General features: G+C 45.2%; 1 protein-coding gene across 1 annotated transcript in view; it reads left to right on the top strand.

Annotated features, from left to right (window-relative positions):
• The window catches only part of LOC135056945 (uncharacterized), a 904883-nt gene that overhangs the window by 422862 nt on the left and 465471 nt on the right, over nt 1-16550 (top strand). The window contains exon 5 of the mRNA XM_063962726.1: nt 13953-15036. Within this exon, the coding sequence (XP_063818796.1) occupies nt 13953-15036 (1084 nt within the window). The remainder of the gene's footprint in view (nt 1-13952; nt 15037-16550) is intronic.

Here is a 16550-nt window from a genome sequence, read left to right as displayed (position 1 = left end):
CCAGCAGGTGATAGTCAAGGTGCCCCTACTTCAACAAGGACGGGGTTACTATTCCACACTGTTTGTGGTACCGAAACCGGACGGTTCGGTGAGACCAATTTTTAAATTTGAAATCCTTGAACACATACATAAAAAAATTCAAGTTCAAGATGGAATCGCTCAGGGCGGTTATTGCAAGCCTGGACGCGGGGGATTACATGGTATCACTGGACATCAAGGACGCTTACCTCCATGTCCCCATTTACCATCCTCACCAGGAGTACCTCAGATTTGTGGTACAAGATTGCCATTACCAATTCCAGACGCTACCGTTTGGACTCTCCATGGCACCGAGGGTGTTTACCAAGGTAATGGCAGAAATGATGATACTCCTTCGAAAAAAGGGAGTTTTAATTATCCCGTACTTGGACGATCTCCTTATAAAGTCGAGGTCCAAGGAACAGTTGTTGGTCGGGGTAGCACTATCTCGGGAAGTGCTACAACAGCACGGCTGGATTCTAAACATCCCAAAGTCACAGCTGGTTCCTACCACACGCCTATTGTTCCTGGGGATGGTTCTGGACACAGAACAGAAAAAAGTGTTTCTCCCGAGGGAGAAGGCCGAGGAGCTGTCATCTCTAGTCAGAGACCTCCTGAAACCAAAACAGGTATCGGTGCATCACTGCACACGTGTCCTGGGGAAAATGGTAGCTTCCTACGAAGCAATTCCTTTCGGCAGGTTTCATGCAAGAACTTTTCAATGGGACCTCTTGGACAAGTGGTCAGGATCGCATCTTCAGATGCATCGGCTGATAACTCTGTCTCCAAGGACCAGGGTATCTCTGTTGTGGTGGCTGCAGATGGCTCATCTTCTAGAGGGCCGCAGATTCGGCATACAGGACTAAGTCCTGGTGACCACGGATGCCAGCCTTCGAGGCTGGGGGGCAGTCACACAGGGCAGAAATTTCCAAGGACTTTGGTCAAGTTAGGAGTCGTCCCTACACACAAATATTCTGGAGCTGAGGGCCATTTACAATGCCCTAAGTCAGGCAAGGCCCCTGCTTCAAAACCAGCCGGTTCTGATCCAATCGGACAACATCACGGCAGTCGCCCATGTAAACCGACAGGGCGGCATAAGAAGCAGGATGGCGATGGCAGAAGCCACAAGGATTCTCCGATGGGCGGAAAATCACGTCTTTGCACTGTCAGCAGTGTTCATTCCGGGAGTGGACAACTGGGAAGCAAACTTCCTCAGCAGACACGACCTACACCCGGGAGAGTGGGGACTTCATCCAGAAGTCTTCCAACTAATGGTAAACCGTTGGGAAAGGCCACAGGTGGACATGATGGCGTCCCGCCTAAACAAAAAACTAGAGAGATATTGCGCCAGGTCATGGGACCCTCAGGCGATAGCTGTGGACGCTCTAGTGACACCGTGAGTGTACCAGTCGGTTTATGTGTTCCCTCCTCTGCCTCTCATACCAAAGGTACTGAGAATAATAAGAAGACGAGGAGTAAGAACGATACTCGTGGTTCCGGATTGGCCAAGAAGAGCTTGGTACCCAGAACTTCAAGAAATGATATCCGAGGACCCATGGCCTCTACCGCTCAGACGGGATCTGCTACAGCAGGGGCCCTGTCTGTTCCAAGACTTACTGCGGCTGCGTTTGACGGCATGGCGGTTGCATACCGGATCCAAAAGGAAAAGGGAATTTCGGAGGAAGTCATTCCTACGCTGATAAAAGCCAGGAAAGAAGTAACCGCAAACCATTATCACCGTATTTGGCAAAAATATGTTGCGTGGTGTGGGGCCAGGAAGGCCCCAACAGAGGAATTTCAGCTGGGTCGTTTTCTGCACTTCCTACAGTCAGGAGTGACTATGGGCCTAAAATTGGGTTCCATTAAGGTCCAGATTTAGGCTCTGTCGATTTTCTTCCAGAAAGAACTGGCTTCACTGCCTGAAGTTCAGACATTTGTAAAAGGAGTGCTGCATATTCAGCCCCCTTTTGTGCCTCCAGTGGCACCTTGGGATCTCAACGTAGTGTTGAGTTTCTTAAAATCACATTGGTTCGAGCCACTTAAAACCGTGGATCTGAAATATCTCACGTGGAAAGTGGTCATGTTATTGGCCTTGGCTTCGGCCAGGCGTGTATCAGAATTGGCGGCTTTGTCTTGTAAAAGCCCTTATCTGATTTTCCATATGGATAGGGCAGAATTGAGGACTCGTCCTCAGTTTCTCCCTAAGGTGGTATCAGCTTTTCATTTGAACCAACCTATTGTAGTGCCTGCGGCTACTAGGGACTTGGAGGATTCCAAGTTACTGGACGTGGTCAGGGCCCTAAAAATCTATGTTTCCAGGACGGCTAGAGTCAGGAAAACTGACTCGCTATTTATCCTGTATGCACCCAACAAGCTGGGTGCTTCTGCTTCTAAGCAGACTATTGCTCGCTGGTTCTGTAGCACAATTCAGCTTGCACATTCTGTGGCGGGACTGCCGCATCCTAAATCTGTAAAAGCCCATTCCACAAGGAAGGTGGGCTCTTCTTGGGCAGCTGCCCGAGGGGTCTCGGCTTTACAACTTTGCCGAGCAGCTACGTGGTCGGGGGAGAACACGTTTGCAAAATTCTACAAATTTGACACCCTGGCTGAGGAGGACCTTGAGTTCTCTCATTCGGTGCTGCAGAGTCATCCGCACTCTCCCGCCCGTTTGGGAGCTTTGGTATAATCCCCATGGTCCTTTCGGAGTTCCCAGCATCCACTAGGACGTTAGAGAAAATAAGATTTTACTCACCGGTAAATCTATTTCTCGTAGTCCGTAGTGGATGCTGGGCGCCCATCCCAAGTGCGGATTGTCTGCAATACTTGTATATAGTTATTGCCTAACTAAAGGGTTATTGTTTTGAGCCATCTGTTGAGAGGCTCAGTTCTGTTTCATACTGTTAACTGGGTATAGTATCACGAGTTATACGGTGTGGCTGGTATGAGTCTTACCCGGGATTCAAAATCCTTCCCTATTGTGTCAGCTCTTCCGGGCACAGTATCCTAGCTGAGGTCTGGAGGAGGGTCATAGGGGGAGGAGCCAGTGCACACCAGGTAGTCCTAAATCTTTCTTTAGTTGTGCCAAGTCTCCTGCGGAGCCGCTATTCCCCATGGTCCTTTCGGAGTTCCCAGCATCCACTACGGACTACGAGAAATAGATTTACCAGTGAGTAAAATCTTATTTAAACTCACCCTACCCAAGTAAGATAACCAGAGTTGGCTCCACCCCTCAAGCTCCGCCGCGATGGAAAAGATTGCTTTAGTGATGTTCGCCGATGGCGATTTTGGCAGTTGTATTCCTAAATATGTGATGTGGGACCTGGCCCATGACAACGGTAGATATTTACTCCACGATGGTTGGACAACTCCAGGTTTCAAAAACAAGCCTTAGTCATGTTCACTTCGAAGCCCGAGACTTGTACAAAGTCTCTCACAATATTCAAGATATCGGGTGGAGAGTGCTGGGGGTTAGATATATATGATAGAACATCGTCTGCAAAAGCCGAGAGACGCACCTCTGCAGAACCAATTTGAATTCCCTGGAATGAAGGTGAAGTTTGCAGGATTTGAAAGAGCGCGTCTATTGCCAAACTGAATAATAAAGGTGAGAGGGGGCAGCCTTGACGTCTACCTCTCTGCATGTTTATTGAAGGGCCACGTAATCCATTAACAATTAAAGAGGTGGTAGGCGAGAAGTAAAGATAATGAAGCATTTGTATAAGGGGCGAATTCACACTTCTCAAGGAACTGAAACAGATGAGACCAAACTACGGTGTCAAAAGCTTTATGAGTATCTAAGCTTAGCAGCTTACAGTTAGGATTCAAGGAATTAGAAGTGACAAGAGCGGTTCGTATTGCCTTTACTGAGTGCCGACTTCGGACAAAGCACACCTGGTGATGAGTTACTAGCTCAGGGAGTATGCTCTGAAGCCTATTGGCCATGACTTTTGCAAATATTTTAAATTCAGTATTTAATAAGGAGATGGGTCTATATGCCCCCACCGAGGCAGTGTCCTTGCCTGGTTTGGGAAATAGAGTTGTAAATGCGTGAGAAAATGAGGGATATGAGGGAGTGTTTGGAAAAAGTTTACCATAAAGTTCAAGAAGAGCTGGGGGTAATCTAATTTTGGAGGAGTTTGAAATATATCCCAGTGTACCCATCCGGGCCGGGAGATTTGTGCCGTAACAGATTATTAATCACCATCTCTAGCTCTCCTTCCATTATGTCTGCCAACAAAAGATCTTTCTGAGCCTGAGTGTGGGGAGATTTACTTCATTCAAAAGTGTTGAATGTAAATCAGTATGAAATGGCCTTGCGGCATATAGTTCAGCATAAAACTGAGTAAACTGTGAAAGTATCTCTGATGTCTTAATGAGGACTCTACCAGTTGCCTGATTCTTAATTGAGGAAATAAACTTACATTTTTTCCAGGGTTTTGACATCATGGATAGCAGTTTTCCAGTTTTATTACCCCAATGATAAGAATGTTTTGTGTAATCCAAGCGTTGAGTTGCATTTTTTTGTGTTTGTAGATATGAACCTCAAGTTGAGTCAGAAGGGCAGGTGACATAATCAGGAGAACTATGTGATACAGCTTCCTGTAATATGTGATATTTGCTAGCATTATCCTTTTATCATTTTGCTACATAACCTATGATGTGGTCCCACATCACCGCCTTTGACGATTCCCAGAAAAGCACCCTGTCTTCCCAGTGCTCAATGTTGTCATCCAAGAAGTTAGTCCAAGTATATATCAAGAAGCGCTTAAAGTCTTCCGACTGAGCCAAGTAATCCAGGAAATCAGCAAAAGCGGTCCCGAGGATGAGCATTATGTAAATAGAGGGATAAATGAATCGGGGCATGATCAGATATTATAATATCTCCTATGTCTGTTGATGTAACCTGGGTCAGGAGTGAAGTATCTATCAAACAGTAATGGATACGCGATAGAGTTGTGTGCTGTAGCATGATGTGTAAACGTTCTATCCGCCATATTCAATAGACGCCAGGGGTCCCCTAAGTGGACTGTGTCTTTTATTTCCTGTATACAATGCAAACATTGTGATGTAATCCTAGCAGCAGGTGGGGATTTATCAATTGTTGGGTCATCAACCGTATTGAAATCGCCTCCAATAATCAATGAATATATAGTACGGCTAGCCAGCCTTTGACTTAAGTCATGGAAAAACGTGCCTTGACTAACATTGTGTGCATACACATTAAGCAAAGTGTATCGGGTGCCTCCCAGCTCCACATCCACCACCATATAGCGACCATTAGGATCACACACAGAGTCTAATATGGTATACCGCAAATCTTTATGGAAAAGCGCAGCCACCCCACGTGACTTCCGAGTGGTAAGACGCCAATATGCATTCCCCGATCCAAGAAGCCTTAAGAGTGGAGCCATCCCCCGCCACCCAGTGCCTTTCCTGCAGGATAATTACCTGAGAACGTAGCCTATGATTATGTGTAAGTACCTTTTTGTGTTTTATTGGGGAATTAAGGCCTCCCACATTCCAGCATAGCAAGGAAATATGTAATGGGGTTCCGAAAGTAGAGACATCATCAGGCTGTGCTGCCATCAGGTTTATCAGAGAATTTCCCAGGAGAAACTGGCCCATAGCATCCCCGTGCGGCTCCCCCCCGCCCCACCCCAAAAGCACTTTTTTAACTTCTTGTAGCTTTTGAAAAAAAAGATTTATGAAATCGGGGCTGTCTGGCATGAGGGGCATAGAGAGAAGTGAGGGGGACATATTATGAATCTTCCCAACTAGAATCAAAGATCTACCGTTGCAATCCACCCACTTATTTTCCAGGTGAAAGGGGCAGGATCTACTAGAAAGGATGGCTACACTACAGGAGATATAGCATGCTGGGTAGTTATTGGTAAACTGAGGGGGAGAGTGCAGTGGAACATGTGATTCCTGAATGGCCACCACCTCTGCCTTCTGGTCAGCAAAATATATTAGTGCAAGACGTCTCTTATATTGAGAATTAAGACCTTTTACATTAAGACTTAAAAACTTCACCATAATAGAGAGATACCAGATCATGGTATGAAACCTCTAGGATCATCTGTGGAAAGTCCAATAGAGTCTGTAGGGTGCGTGCATACTTCAAAACTATCAAATAACTGGAAAAAAATTAAAAATAAAATAGTGAACAAAAATGGAAGACATAGAGCAATAGACATAGAGAATCCGTCACTAGGGTTCTGTGACAGAAAGTTGTAAAAAGGTGGCGGTCGGGCCTAAAATGGTGGCCCACTGCTTACCCCAACTAGCCATACAAGAGTGCAAAATATAGTAGTCATCATAGTAACAATTGTAGAAAGAAATATCAGATATAGCATAACATAGTACTATTCTTATTCTCAATGTAACCAAAGGAGGTGAAGGTGTAGAACATATCCTGATATCCAATTTAGGTGCTACCAACACAGTTATAAGGGCAACAGGATGTTAGACGAATCAGTCGTGCTTTGCCTGAACACCCAAGCATTCTAGGAAGGTATAATCGAACATAACAGTGGAAAGAATGTCAGACCATATAGCAATTAAATAGCACACGAAATAAAGAAAGAAAAAAAAAGATACGTTTTAAACTCATAACAAGAGCAAATAAATCTGGGCCAAAAATAGATCCATGCCCAGTAACTTAGTCCCAGTTGGCACATGTTACAGTAGGAAACATCTCTGAGTGTCTCTAACAGTCTTACTCCTTTACCATGTTATATTAATTTGAAACAGAAGACCACTCCTGCGGGATGGGTTTAGGTTAAGTGTCATGGAGGACAACAGGAATGTCCCACTTTCTCAGAATAGCAGGGCCTCCTCGGGTGAAGGTATCACTGTGAAGGCACCATTTCGCATCACAATAAGCTTAGTAGGAAAGCCCCATTTGTATTACACATTTACTTTGCATAAAGCTGTAGCATTTGGGTTGAACAGATGTGTTTTGGCCAGCGTCGCTGGAGAAAGATACGGAAATATCTGCAGATTATCCAGACACTCAGCCGTGGATGAGGAAGACAAAGCAGCCTGTAGATTGCGTTCTTTAATATGAAAAAAGTGGACCCTGAGCAGAGTGTCCCTTGGTGCTTGGATAGGGGCCTGTTTGGACTTTGGGAGTGTATGTAGCCTATAAGTAAGAAAGTCAGCGGCAGAAGCCTTCGGTAAAAGTTTCTGAATGAGGTCCATGGCATAATCCTAAAGCTCAGCATTGGTAACAGAATCCGGAATGCCCATTATTCTGATATTATTTCTCAGAGACTTGTCTTCTAAATCAATGACTTTATCACGAATGGAGACCATGTCTTCCTGAAGGGTATCATGTGCTGAAATCAGATCATTGTGAGACGCAACAATCTCTTTCATCTTAGTCTGTATGAGAGCCAATCTCACTGATATCTGACCTCAAAGCTTGAATATTAGAGTTAAGTTCTGAGGTTATTTCAGTCCTTAAATGTAAATAACAGAATGTATAGAGCGTAGAGTATTATTATTATCCTTTATTTATATGGCGCCACAAGGGTTCCGCAGCGCCCAATTACAGAGTACATAAATAATCAAACAGGAAAACAGCAACTTACAGTTGACTACAATATAGGACAATTACAGGGTAAATAAACATAGTAACATCAGCAGATGACACTGGAATAAGTATCAGGTGGCAGAATACTGCTGGATTTGGTGCAGTTGAAGATTATAAAATTAAGAAAGGATAAGCACATGAGGGAAGAGGGCCCTGCTCGTGAGAGCTTACATTCTAAAGGGGATGGGTAGACAGACATGGGTGACACAGATGGGGTACATAGAGAGCATAGAACAGAGGGTTAGGATGAGATTTGGCTGGGTTTGGTGAAGTGGCTCTTCAGAGACTGTTTGAAGTTTTGTAGAGAGGGGGAGAGGTAGGGAATTCCAGAGAAGTGGTGCAGCACGTGAAAAATCTTGGAGGTAGGAGTGGGAGGAAGTAATCCGTAGATGGGAGAGGAGTGGGTGAGGGCTTTGTAAGCAAGTGTGAGAAGCTTGAAATGGATTCTGAAAGGGAAGGGAAGCCAGTGACGGTCTAGTAAGAGGGGAGAGGTGGACGTAGTGCGTTTGGTGAGCCGGGCAGCAGCATTGAGGATAGATTGGAGTGGAGAGAGGTATTTGTCAGGAATGCCAGTCAGGAGGAGATTACAGTAGTCCAGTCTGGAGATGACCAGTGAGTGGATAAGAGTCTTAGTAGCATCCTGAAAGGGTCTGATCCTGGAAATATTTTTTAGATGAAAACGGCAGGTTTGTGAGAGGTGCTGAATGTGTGGTTTGAAGTAGAGGGAGGAGTCAAGGATTACTCCAAGACAGCGCACTTGGGGGCTAGAGGAGATAGTAGTGCCATCAATAGATAATGAGATCGTAGGAGGTGAGGTTATGCAGGAGGGAGGGAAGATGATTAGCTCGGTCTTAGACATGTTAAGTTTAAGAAAGCACTGGGACATCCAGGATGAGGTAGCAGAGAGACAATTGGAGCTACGAGTGAGGAGGGCTGGAGAGGAAAGATAGATTTGGGTGTCATCAGCATAGAGATGATATTGGAAACCAAAAGAACGAATGAGCTTACCTAGAGAGGATGTATAGAGAGCGAAAAGAAGAGGACCAAGGACAGAACCTTGGGGTACCCCTACAGTTAGTGGAAGTGAGGGAGAGGAGGAATCATGAGAGGAGACAGAGAATGAACGGTCAGAAAGGTAGGAGGACAGCCAAGAGTGGGCAGTGTCACGCAGACCAATGGAGTGAAGGATTTGCAGCAGGAGAGGATGGTCCACAGTGTCAAAAGCAGCAGAGATCAAGTAGAATAAGTAGAGAGTAGTGTCCCTTAGATTTAGCAGCATGGACGTCATTGCATACTTTTGTAAGGGCAGTTTCAGTGGAGTGGAGAGGACGGAAGCCAGACTGGAATGGGTCAAGCAGTGAGTGTGAGGGAAGTAAGGCGGTTGTAGACAATACGGTCAAGGAGTTTGGAGGCAAAAGGGAGGAGAGAGATGGGTCGGTAGTTGGAGAGAGTGTTTGGATCAAGGGTAGGTTTTTTAAGAATAGGAGAGATGAGTGCATGCTTGAAGGCAGAGGGGACAGTGCCTGACGAGAGGGAGAGATTGAGAAGGTGGGAAAGATGGGAACAAGCAGAAGGAGAGAGGTAGCGGAGGAGGCGGGAGGGGATAGGGTCAAGTGGGGAGGTGGTGAGGGGACAGGAACGAATGAGGGCCATGACTTCCTCTCCAGATGCATGGGGGAAAGATGTCAGAGTAGGTGCGAGGGATGGGGAGGGTTGGTAAGGGATGGGAGAAGGCTGATTACTGATGGACTGGTGTGATGTGATGTCCTGACGTATGGAGTCAATTTTGGATGTGAAGTAAGTGGCAAAGTCAAGAGCAGAGAGTGAGGAAGGGAGACGAGGTGGAGGTGGGAAGAGGAGTGAGTTGAGAGTGGCAACGAGGCGCCGGGGGTTGGAAGACTGGGAGGAGATGAGGTTCTTGAAGTATGACTGTATAGCAAGAGAAAGGGCAGCACTGAAGGATGAGAGCATAAGTTTGTAATGGAGGAAGTCTGCCTTAGAGCGTGATTTCCTCCAGTGTCGCTAAACAGTACGTGAGCATTTTTGCAGATATCTAGTGCAATTGGTGTTCCAGGGTTGAGGTGTTAATTTGCAAGGGTGAATAGTGGTTGGTGGAGCAACAGAGTCAAGAGCAGAAGTAAGGGATGCATTGTATGTGGAAGTGGCTTGTTCAGGGCATGAGAGAAAGAGAGGAGAGAGAAGTAAGTCAAACAGGGAGGAAAGGAATGTGGTGTCAATAGCTTCAATGTTAAGCTTAGTGATGGTAGCCTTAGGAGGTAGAGATGGGGAAGTCGAGAGAGATAGGTTAAAGGAGAGGAGGTGGTGGTCAGAGAGGGGAAATGGGGAGTTGGAGAAATCAGAAATATCACAGCGGTGAGTGAAGACCAGATCCAGTGAGCTCCCATTCACATGGGAGGGTGAGGAGGTCCACTGGGAGAGACCAAGTGAAGAGGTGAGGTTAAGGAGTTTAGAGGCAGAGGATTGTGTGGGGATGTCAATAGGGATGTTGAAATCGCCTAGGATAATGGAGGGAATGTCAGAAGAGAGGAAGTGAGGAAGCCAGGAAGCAAAGTTGTCGATGAATTTGGAAGCATTGCCAGGGGGGGCGGTAAATGACAGGTACTCTAAGATGGACTGGTTGGAAGAGGCATATGGCATGGACCTCAAATGTAGAGAATGTAAGGGATGGTTCTGGTGGTATGAGTTGGTAGGAGTAAGTAGAAGGTAAGAGGACCCCAACACCACCCCCATAGCGACCCCCAGGTCGGGGTGTGTGTGTGAATGTGAGGCCCCCAGCAGAGAGAGCAGCAGGAGAAGTAGTGTCAGAGGGCGTAATCCAAGTTTCGGTAATGGCTAGTAGGTGTAGGGAGTTGGAAATGAAAAGGTCATGAGTGGGGACCAGTTTGTTACAAACAGATCTGGCATTCCAGAGGGCACAGGATAGGGGGTATGAGTTTGTGGGAGAGATGTAAATGAGATTATCAGGGTTGCTGTAGCGATGAGGTGAGATTAACTTTGAGGGAAGGGATGATGAGAGAGTAGTGATGGTGCGGGTGCCTGAGCTAGGAGGGGAAACTGCAGGAGGTGGGCAGGGAGGGAGGTCGTTGTGATGGGGGTATGGGGAGGTGACAGGGAATGGAGAAAGGGAGCAGGGCTGAGTTGTGGGGTAGCAGGACCATGGGGCAGAGTGGAATGAAAGTGGGGTAACAGGACAGGAGGGGAAAGGAAACAGAGGGATGGAGGGGAGACAGAGGAGGAGGTGCAGGAGATTAGGATGGAAGGATAAAGATTCATTATTATTAGGTATACACTGAGTGATGTGGGGAGTATAAGAAAGGCTTGACATAGTGTTAAGTAGGTAAATAGGTTGAGGGAAAGTGGAAGTAGGAGAGGAGAGTGTAAGGGAATCAGCAGAAGAATTGCAGAAATACAGGTGAGAGAAGCAGTGTAGGCTCAATGGGTGTAGATTTAGTATGAAATGAGTCAAAAGCGTAGATAAAGTGGGTGCAGAAATGGATTTGGGCTGTAAGAAATGAAAGGATTGTGAGAGGGTTAAGAAGCAATGGTCAATTTTTTTTTTTTTTAAGTGTTTGTAGATGAGAACTCACAATTGAACTCTTTGTGATCCTGATTATGGATGGAAACTCGATCTTACATATGTTTCTTTCTGCAAATGGGTTGCATAGTGTTCACAGAGTGAAAGTTGGAGGGTGATACATTTGCATATACAGTTGATATTGATAAGTAGTTCATCTGTTGTTGTTGTTTGTGTTGTTTGAGGTTTTCTTTCAGTTTTTCGTCCAGTTTAAGTCCAGGCTTTGATATTAAAATTATATATCTGCTCCCTTTGAGCCTCCTCCCTTCGAGTCCTACACCCTGGATCAATCAGCCAGGCTTAATCAACCAAGTATACTCTAGAGTAACAGGACCATCTAGAGTGTCTTAAGACGTCTTCAGCCATTACAGCTGGGCTGTGCATTTACAAGAAGAAGCAGATGATGATGTAGCGGTCTCAGAAGGACCACCTGAATTTGAGATACCAAACAGATGGTCAGGTGGGGCTGATTTGGTACCTTTTAACCTTTTTGGAGGCATAGTAAGCTGGAAACAGCAGTAGTATGCTGTTAGGAGGTTACATCAAGATGACTCAGTTCAAAATAACATTTAGTCGGGTTGACGGGAGTATACGAGCCACAATTTCAAGTAAACCTGATGTAATGCAACTTAAATAATACAGTAATGACTGAGAAATTCCACTAGAGGTCAGCGTGATCACAGAAGTGAAGTACTCGGCACAGAAAGACACGTGGTAAAATATAATCGTGAATAAATCCACAATAATTTATACTGGGAGGTTGTAATAAATTACGGTGTAATGAGCTGTACTCAGATGATACTTGATACTGGGCTCTGCATGTAGACTGAGGAAGTAGAATATAGTTGTACCATATAAATAGGTAGTTTCACCTCCATGAAAACGCTTCAGTTTAGTGTAGTGACCCCGGTCTGGCCGTCAGGACCCTTATTTAGCAGCTTAGATCAATTTCAAACCTTATTGAAGGCAGATGCAGAAGGCAAAGCATGCGATGGCCGGTGCTAGGATCCAAAATGGCAGCCACCTCACTTCCCAGTATCACCACCGGGGACTGTGGGGAGCCCATTCTGTCCCAGCAGTAGTGGGAGCTGCGCTCCCGTATGTGCGGGACAGTGAACTCCCGCCCGAGGTAAAAGCACCTCCAAGTCAGGTGTCCAGAGCGTGCAGGAGAGACTGGTCACAACCAGCCCCGGATTACAGCCCGCGGCTTTACTAGGCCACTACAGGGAACGGTGGCTGGCGCGAGCAGAGGTCTGCGGCTATAGGAAAGGAGGAGGGCTGGGACTTAATAGATTGGGTCTTGGTCCTAGCAGTGGCTGAGAGCTATCGGGTAGGGTAGGTAAGAAGCTACTTAGTGAGAAGAGCACCAAAAAGCATGTCTGGATGGACTCAGGCCACGCCCCTCTTATTTATTATTTTATATACTTACAGGGGTGCCGGTTTGGTACATCCCTGCAAAGGCAGATCCAATCTCTTTCTCATCAGACTCTGCTGTCTTCCCTGCACTCTCACTCAGATGTTCACTGCTTTCAGAAGCACACACATGAGAAGCAGAAGTATGGAGGCAGCTGTATAGATTCTGATATGTAATTCTCTGTATCATACTTACCGTACACATATCATCCTTATTACTATTGAGAGTATAGAGGTAAGACACTGATGATGTGGGTGTAAAATTGGATTATAATTTAGCAGATGATGACTGCAGGGTATTGTATGGTGTATTGCATGTAAAATACCTTGTTCCACACCTACTCTGTTATAGCAATATACCTTATATATGGGTGAGTAACACTTGTACAGGCTTACCAGCGTATGAGCACACACATAAAGGAATGCTACCTTACCAATGCTTCCAGGAGTAACGTTAGGAGACATTTCCCTGATCCATCAGCTCATATGACTGATGTTATTGTTCATCTAGAATCTCCAATTCATACGATATTTTCCCCATCCATTGTTTTACATTGGTGCTGACATAGGACTTGGTGAGTGACTACATCTCCATTTATACTTCATGGTTAGTTACCAGTACAAGAGAGAGATATATCTAAGTCTTATTATAATATTATATTTGTTATTGTGAGGGTTCTCAGGAGGGTGGACACAGTGAAAGCCTGAGACACAATATTATAATTCCTTCATTAAGTTATGTTTTATTATACACACACATTTACAATTAAGTGTCCCAGAAAGTCGTTTTCTCCTATTGTTTACAAGATTAATCTTGTTACAGAAAATGTCACATTTCCATAATGTGTTTTATTTCCAGCAGATGGACACACAAGCAGGAATATCTCAGAAGGACATCTAATGTTATCCCCGGATTGTGACATAAAAGATAATGACAGCAGACAGGATTCTCCAGGAGATAACCCCATTACCCCAATTGTAGATCCAGCTCTATCAGCTGATCCCTCTGATCCTGGGAAATGTTCTCCTGATCACTCTGATCTTGGTGCATCTGTTACAGCTCTGACAGTAGATACAGTGTTTCCCTGTTCTATAGATGCCAAATGTTTTACACAGAACACAAACCTTATTACCCTTCAACCACCTAAGGCAGATGAGAGGCCATTTCCATGTTCTGAGTGTGGGAACTGTTTTGCACATAAATCAAGTCTTATTAAACATCAGAGAAGTCACACAGGTGAGAATCCATTTCCATGTTCTGAGTGTGGGAAATGTTTTACACAGAAATTACATCTTGTTACACATCAGAGAAGTCACACAGGTGAGAAGTCATTTCCATGTTCTGAGTGTGGGAAATGTTTTACACGTAAATTACATCTTGTTACACATCAGAGAAGTCACACAGGTGAGAAGCCATTTCCATGTTCTGATTGTGGGAAATGTTTTGCGTACAAATCAGCTCTTGTTATTCATCAGAGAAGTCACGCAGATGAGAAGCCATTTTCTTGCTCTGAGTGTGGGATTTATTTTACCCAGAAATCACAACTTGTTACACATCAGAGAAGTCACACAGGTGAGAATCCATTTCCATGTTCTGAGTGTGGGAAATGTTTTGCATACAAATCAGATCTTGTTAAACATCAGAGAATTCACACAGGTGAGAAGCCATTTTCTTGCTCTGAGTGCGGGAAATGTTTTACCTGGAAATCACAACTTGTTACACATCAGAGAAGTCACACAGGTGAGTATCCATTTCCATGTTCTGAGTGTGGGAAATGTTTTGCATACAAATCACAGCTTGTTAAACATCAGAGAAGTCACACAGGTGAGAATCCGTTTCCATGTTCTGAGTGTGGGAAATGTTTTGCGCACAAATCAAATCTTATTAAACATCAGAGAAGTCACACAGGTGAAAATCCATTTCCATGTTCTGAGTGTGGGAAATGTTTTGCACTCAAATCAAATCTTGTTACACATCAGAGAAGTCACACAGGTGAGAAGCCATTTTCTTGCTCTGAGTGTGGGAAATGTTTTACACGTAAATTACATCTTGTTACACATCAGAGAAGTCACACAGGTGAGAAGCCATTTCCTTGCTCTGAGTGTGGGAAATGTTTTTCATGTAAATTACATCTTGTTACACATCAGAGAATTCACACAGGCGAGAGGCCATTTTCCTGCTCTGAGTGTGGGAAATGTTTTTCACGGAAATCACAAGTTGTTACACATCAGCGAAGTCACACAGGTGAGAAGCCATTTCCTTGCACTGAGTGTGGGAAATGTTTTTCACGTAAATTACATCTTGTTACACATCAGAGAATTCATTCAGGTGAGAAGCCATTTTCCTGCTCTGAGTGTGGGAAATGTTTTTCACAGAAATCACAACTTGTTAAACATCAGCGAAGTCACACAGGTGAGAGGTTATTTCCATGTTCTGAGAAATAAGCTCAGGTGAGGAACCATTTTATTCTTCTGGAGTGTACTTATCATTGCCATGTAATGTTCTTCAAGGTTCTTATCCTATCTCACATGCTTTTTGCAATACATATATATATATATATGCTACCGCAGGGTGAAGCAATCAGACGTCATGTCCTCGTTTAGCACTACTGTGCCGATGACCTGTCTTTTGCTCTGGGTACTGGTAAGCCTATACCAATCCTAAATGTCTAGCTGAGCTCCAGATGTGGGTGATGCCAGTTGGCTGTGACTCAGTCCTGGTGAAACAGGTCCTTATGATAGAAGCTCACCAACAAAGGACGGGGCAACAGCTCAGCTTTGCCTACCAACCAGACTTACACTTGGGGGTTCAGGGTTACAAAATGCTAATCCTGTGTGGAATCTTGGTGTCCTGGATGGTGGAGTGACACTTAGACATCAGGTATCAGCCACAATCAGATCCTCATATGAGGAACATAGCCAGACTCCAGCACTTATTTCCCTCAGAAGAACTACCTACAGTCATACATGCATTTGTATCATCACACAGGCCACTGTAATATCCTCTACCTGGGTCTCCCAGCAGAATAATTGTACCACTTGTAGCTTGTACAGAATGCAGCAGCCAGGCTGTTACCTAATCAGCCCGTTCCTGCCACATAACACCCATTCTCTGCTCCCTCACCGGCTGCCTGTCAGATGGTGACTCTACTACAGCGGTGGCCAACCTGTGGCTCTTTCTTTCTTCAAATGTGGCTCCTAACACACAAAGTCACATGACCAAAACAGATCCAGTAACCACTGCTCTCCAGAAAAACACGCAGCAGCACTACGGGGACTTAGAACTGAGGGAGCCAGATACTAGAGATAAGACACCCACCAGCAAACAGAGTACACATAAGCGGCTGCTGCAATGGCATAAATTGGGGGAAGCTGAAGTGACACATGAGGTAGCTGGCTGAAGTGACAGGAGGGTGCTGGTTGGAGTGACACATGGGGGAGCTGAAGTGTATTATGTGAATCTGGATTTTTCAATATATGTGGATCTGGCTTTTTCAATGTATTTTATGTTGCTTACTTTGACGTACCTAACACATTTTTTTAGGCTCTTTGTCTCTGATTGGTTGGTCACCCCTGCTCTACTACTTATTCTGCTTACTGACTCTCCCAGCCCTACATGACCATGGTACCAGGAGCAGCTTCTGCCTCCTTACTGCCCTGCTCACTTTCTTCCATCTGTAGATGAAAGACTGTTGCCAGCAGTACCAAGAAACCCCAAGCAGTGCTGAGATGTCAGGGGGGAGACAGGGTGGGTCGCACTAGTGCTGTAGCTGGGGCTGCCGGAGGCACTGTGGGTATATTATCCCCAAGCATCACTGAGGTGGCAGAGGGAGGACACGGTGGTGGCAGTAGTAGGGACTGCAGGAGGCAGTGTCTGTGCACAATCTTGTTCTCAAGCAGCACTAAGGTGTCAGAGGGGGAGACAGG

Source organism: Pseudophryne corroboree, chromosome 3, assembly GCF_028390025.1.
Source record: "Pseudophryne corroboree isolate aPseCor3 chromosome 3, aPseCor3.hap2, whole genome shotgun sequence".
NCBI classification, from domain to species: Eukaryota; Metazoa; Chordata; class Amphibia; order Anura; family Myobatrachidae; genus Pseudophryne; species Pseudophryne corroboree.
This window is presented reverse-complemented; position numbering and strand designations above follow the sequence as displayed.